At 38.7% G+C, this 4,949-nt stretch overlaps 1 protein-coding gene across 1 annotated transcript; it reads left to right on the forward strand.

Annotated features, from left to right (window-relative positions):
- Window positions 1-3,885: 3,885 nt before the first annotated feature.
- Window positions 3,886-4,574, forward strand: LOC133832953 (dolichol-phosphate mannose synthase subunit 3-like). The gene is made up of 3 exons (XM_062263224.1): window positions 3,886-3,987; window positions 4,095-4,202; window positions 4,488-4,574. The coding sequence occupies exons 1-3, from the start codon at window positions 3,886-3,888 to the stop codon at window positions 4,572-4,574; spliced, it is 297 nt and encodes a 98-aa protein (XP_062119208.1).
- Window positions 4,575-4,949: the final 375 nt, after the last annotated feature.

Consider the following 4,949-nt stretch of genomic DNA (forward strand, 5'->3'; position numbering starts at 1 on the left):
ATGCCCCATTCGATACTATCTGATTAGCTCACGTCACAGACCAAGGACTTGATACGTCCATGGTCCAATCCTCAAGGCACCATACCATCATGCATGTTGGCAGGCCCTCGAGACTGGCTACCAGACTAGTAGCACACACTGGACCTCTGTCCTGCTCAAGCATAGTGCACCCTCCAATGCTTGCATGCTAACAAGTCCCACGAGTGACTTCTCGTGCCATCTCGTGTAGAGATTCATGGCCATGGCGCGTCATGACATCTCTCGAAGGTTTGGGCCACGTTCCATGCAAGCGGCGTCCCGGCAAGCCAAGTGAACCGTACCTTTAAACCTCTGACAGCACATTTCGACGCACTACCGGGGTGGCCCGGTAATGTCCATGAGTACTCCTACTCATGGAGACATATAAGTCCCCTCGTGGTCCTCATATGCCCGCCCTACTAGTCCTCCCAACTAGTAGTTGCTCACTTGATGCACCTGCGCCAGGGGGTGGTGGAGAGCTGACACCAGGTGATCCCCCTACAAAGAGCCTTCTGAGCTTTTAGCCTTCTACCAGGAACATATATGATTTTTTCTTGGGAGACATATTTGGCTTCCAGCTCGCCAATTCTCCGAATCTCCCAAATCCAATCATACCATTGCGTTCATTGACCCTTCAATATGGAACCTACCAAGTCCCGTCCATTTCCGGGCAATATTGAAGATATTTATGAAAATGCCACTGCCGTACAAACTAGGCATCAGCATGCTCACCAGCCTGCACCCTCGCGTGCACATCTGACCGAGCGCCATCCTAGCTTGTAACATGCCATCAAGGCCAGCATGTTACACCCAGCTGGCACATTACCATTGGGGTCCACTCGCAGCCCCTGGGCTGCAAGACTGGCTTTCATGGCAAGTACATTCTCCTGTAGGACGGTGATGTTACCCTCTTGAGCACCAATCTTTTGTTGCTGGGTGGCCCCTTCTCATGGAGTACCACCACCTCCGGTGTCTCCTCCGCATCAATGGCCTGAGGGTATTCTTCCTCATAATACCCTTGGTCGGCACCGTCATCGTCGCCGTCGTATTCAGCATCTTCGTCGTAGTCCTCCACCATCTCAGGCATGTCCTGAGGTGGCTGTTGACTGGGTTCCCCTCCTTCAACTCTGGTAGGAGGGAGTACGTCATCTGTAATGTTTCTTCGAGTGGTTACCATGGCTGTAAGTGTTTTGAATGCTTTCTTCAAGCTCTCAATGAAATGTTGATTGCCTTTTTCGCTATCAACTTAAATATGAAAGGTTAAAGAAACAAACAACAAGAAACACAACAGTTTTTACGTGGTTCAAGATATAAAAGATCCCTAGTCTACGAGTCTCTGATATTAAGTAGACTGGAAGCTTGCTAGAGAAGTCTTCAATGGAGTGTCTCAGGCAGCGTTTATCTTGCTCTGAGTACAAGGCTTTCTCTCTATAAAAAATCCGAACCCTTTACAATGAGACTCCAAGCCCTATTTATAGAGGCTGGGGTCATTAATTCTAACCATCTGTAATTAATACACATTATTCCTGTTATTGGGGAATTAATACCAGTTCAATGCATTGGGCTGCATTGAATAGAGACTACGACCTAGGCGAGGTCCGTGGGGCCCACTGAAGAAAGATACCTACTTTATGGGGAACATGTCTCAGGTACTGTTACGATGTGTTGTACGTATCTCCATGTTAGACGACGTAGTGGGAGTGCGAATTATCGAATCGTAGACTCGACAACACTGTGGACGGATCACCAAAGAGGTTGTCAGATGATCTTCTGGTGCTGCAAACCCGCATGGGCTAACACCTGGCGCCTATCTTAGGTCCGAGAACCAGAACCTCGAACCTGGGGGACGACTGAGGAAGGAGAGTCATTGTTGTCGTTGCTTCACTTGGAGAACCTCCAACTTCGAGGGCAAACCTCAGAGGGTAATTTACCTTTAAGGCACTACCTTCCAATTGACACAGATGGTGGTCTCACTTGGAAGAATCCTTGCCCCGAGGAGAAACCTCGAGGGGTAACACACCCCAAAGATGTCTACAAAGCGCCTGAGCCGGTCACTGTGAGTTGCACGTGTCAGAAGGTGAAAATACGGATAACACTGTTAAACTATTTTCATGTCTCTAGCTCAAAATGATCGATAAACGTGATGCATTTTTTTTGCATCATATTAGAAAGGGTCTGAAATGTGTTTCACTTCATTATGACTATTTTATATGAAAAATGTTCAAATATTCCCAGCTAGTAAGATAAGATTTAGATCTTGATTTTAAGGTTTCAAGTGGTTGAATTCTATTGATAATTTATCACTCGTCATTTTGGTTTTGTTTGTTTACTCCATTTTGATAATTCAGCAGTTTTTAATGTCCAACTAAACTTTAATGATTGGGAAATTTTTGTTGTTTGGATTTGGAATGAATTTTGTAATTCCAAAACCCAAACTTGGCTCCCGCGAACCATGTCTTAAATATCAGGTGAATATAGAATCAATAGTATGCTTGACTTTAAGCTATTAGGTCTGTCCGATGGGGTAGGCATGCATATGAATACTTTAACTATTGGATTTAATTCGCATTAGTTCTTTTGCTAGGAAGGTTATGTTGTGTGACTACTGGGGAATAATGACTAACGACCATAAGTTAGATTTTGTTTATTGTTTATATATGATATTGCCTGCCTTTACCAGATTTTTTTAAAAATTTTAGTACATCTAAAATATATTATATTAGACAATCCCTTATTAATTCAACTTAAAGAACATAAAAATCATCACCATTACGTATGTTTATCTTGTTCTGTCTACTTTAAAAAGTGAGGTTTACTCATTTGAATCATAATTTACATTATAACCATTAGTTGGTTTCTTTTCCTTCACTTGCCCAGTTATGTTTACTGCTTCGGCCTATGATCTATGAACTTTTATCCGAGGCTTTATTATCAGTTTCAACGACTGATGCTATAAACACACACACATATATTTTGTTTGTTTTATTTTTGTCTACCAACCCTTTGATTTTTTATTTTATTTTTATTTTTTGTATAAATATTTGTTTTTAGTGCTATGAACTTTTATGCCTTTTTTTATTATGAAAATTTTTCAATCAAACTTTTTGTTTTATCCAAATTGGCCTTCGTCCGTAATTTTCTTAGTTTCCTATAGTTCATTAAATATTTTTTCCCACTTTTATATGTTTGAGTTGGTAAAGAATCTAAAGATTAGTTTGTCAGGTTCTATGCTTAGTTTTCATGCATTTGATTCCACTCTCTAACTTAACTAAAACGAAAATTCCTTTCTTTCCAGTATTTTGAGTTCAATAGTTGAATTTTTTTTAGGTCTGTAGCGTATCTACATGCTTAAATCTCTTTATTGCTATTTTATATTCTAGAAGACCAATTCATTGGGCTCTGGTAGGAGGCAGGAGTTTCTTATTATAAAAGGATGAAGCATGTTGGCATATTTGTAAAGATTTTTGGTTACTTTGGATTATTAATAGATGCAAATATAGGCAGCCTTTCCTTTTTCTTAAAAATGGGCTGATTTTATTTTCAACTGAAATATCCAAGTGATGTTGGGAAATTTCCCAAGGGCTTTGATTCCTGGTTTATCATATATAACTCCGGATGATGTAAACAACTTCTTAATCATAACCTGTCCCTTCTGATGGCCGATAGTTACAGTCATTAATTACTTTTGTGTTTTTCAGTAATGCATTTCCTGAAGAAAATTATATGTTTGGTTGCCGTTTTTAGTGGTTTTTAATGAATGCATTTTATAGTAATATATTGTGTTAAGACATTTGTGAATATATGTTGTTTGGTTCATGAGTTTTGATAACTCCAATGTAGGAGGCAGGGGCTTGTCATCATACTAGGATGAAGCATATTGTAAAGATAATTGCATTTCTGGTGGCCATTTCTGCTTATTGGATCGGTCTCCTTCAGATATCTATTCTTCCTCGGAGTTACACTTGGTTGGTGAGTTATAATTCCTTTTTAGTCAACTGTTATATGGTTTGTTTCACTTATATCCCATATTATATACTTGCTTAGTCTTATACTGCCTTGTTTCATTTTCTTCCCAGCTACCTATCTATTTGATTCTCTCTCTAGGATGCTATGGTCTTCTAATGGTTGGAGTTGGTCTCATGCGATTTCCCACTTGTCCTCAAGAAGCAGTACTGTTGCAACAAGTATTTAACTTCTTATTATGTCGATCTTGTTGCTCCAATTGTTCCATGTTTGTTGTGTTTCGTGTCTTCATGCTAGGTATAAGTTTCTCATAGCTTATTAAAACACTTAATCTAGTACAGATATTAGGCATCTATAATGAAGTCAAGGAAAGAGACAACTGAAAAGAAAAGGAAGTGATATTTTTGTAGGGTATTTCTTTATTTCCTAAGAAAGGAATATTAAATTTACATGAATTAAGATAAATTCACTAAATTAATAACTCATACTTGATATTTCTTCTACAGGACATAGTTGAGGCCAAGGAGTTTCTGAAGCAAAGAAATGTTGATGTGGGTGGTGACTTCATGAACTCATTATCTTCAACTATGTAGAAACATATAAAGCAACAAGGTGATCTTTGAACTTTACTTGATTGCTATAGAGTGATAAACACTTGGGTTGAGGTATAAGCTTTATCATCTTAAGCTTATTAAATACTTGGGAAGTAAGATAAATAGTGTGTTTTTCTATATCGAGGTGTAGTTCGGTTCTAATACATTCAAAGGTATTCCTAATCTTAAGTTCATTTCAGTTTAATTCTTTAGTTTTCTTTAGTTTTCATTTAGATCCTAATTCATTATTTTTCCATTCTTGGTTAGGTATTTAAGTTATTTGAACTTAAGGTTTCCTTTCGGTAAGCTCTTCTTCTCAGTGGTTTAGATTCATTTATTTTTCATCTCCTTCTTTTAGAAATACTCACCTTCTCA

This window comes from Humulus lupulus, chromosome 1 (genome assembly GCF_963169125.1).
Source record: "Humulus lupulus chromosome 1, drHumLupu1.1, whole genome shotgun sequence".
Classification (NCBI taxonomy): Eukaryota; Viridiplantae; Streptophyta; class Magnoliopsida; order Rosales; family Cannabaceae; genus Humulus; species Humulus lupulus.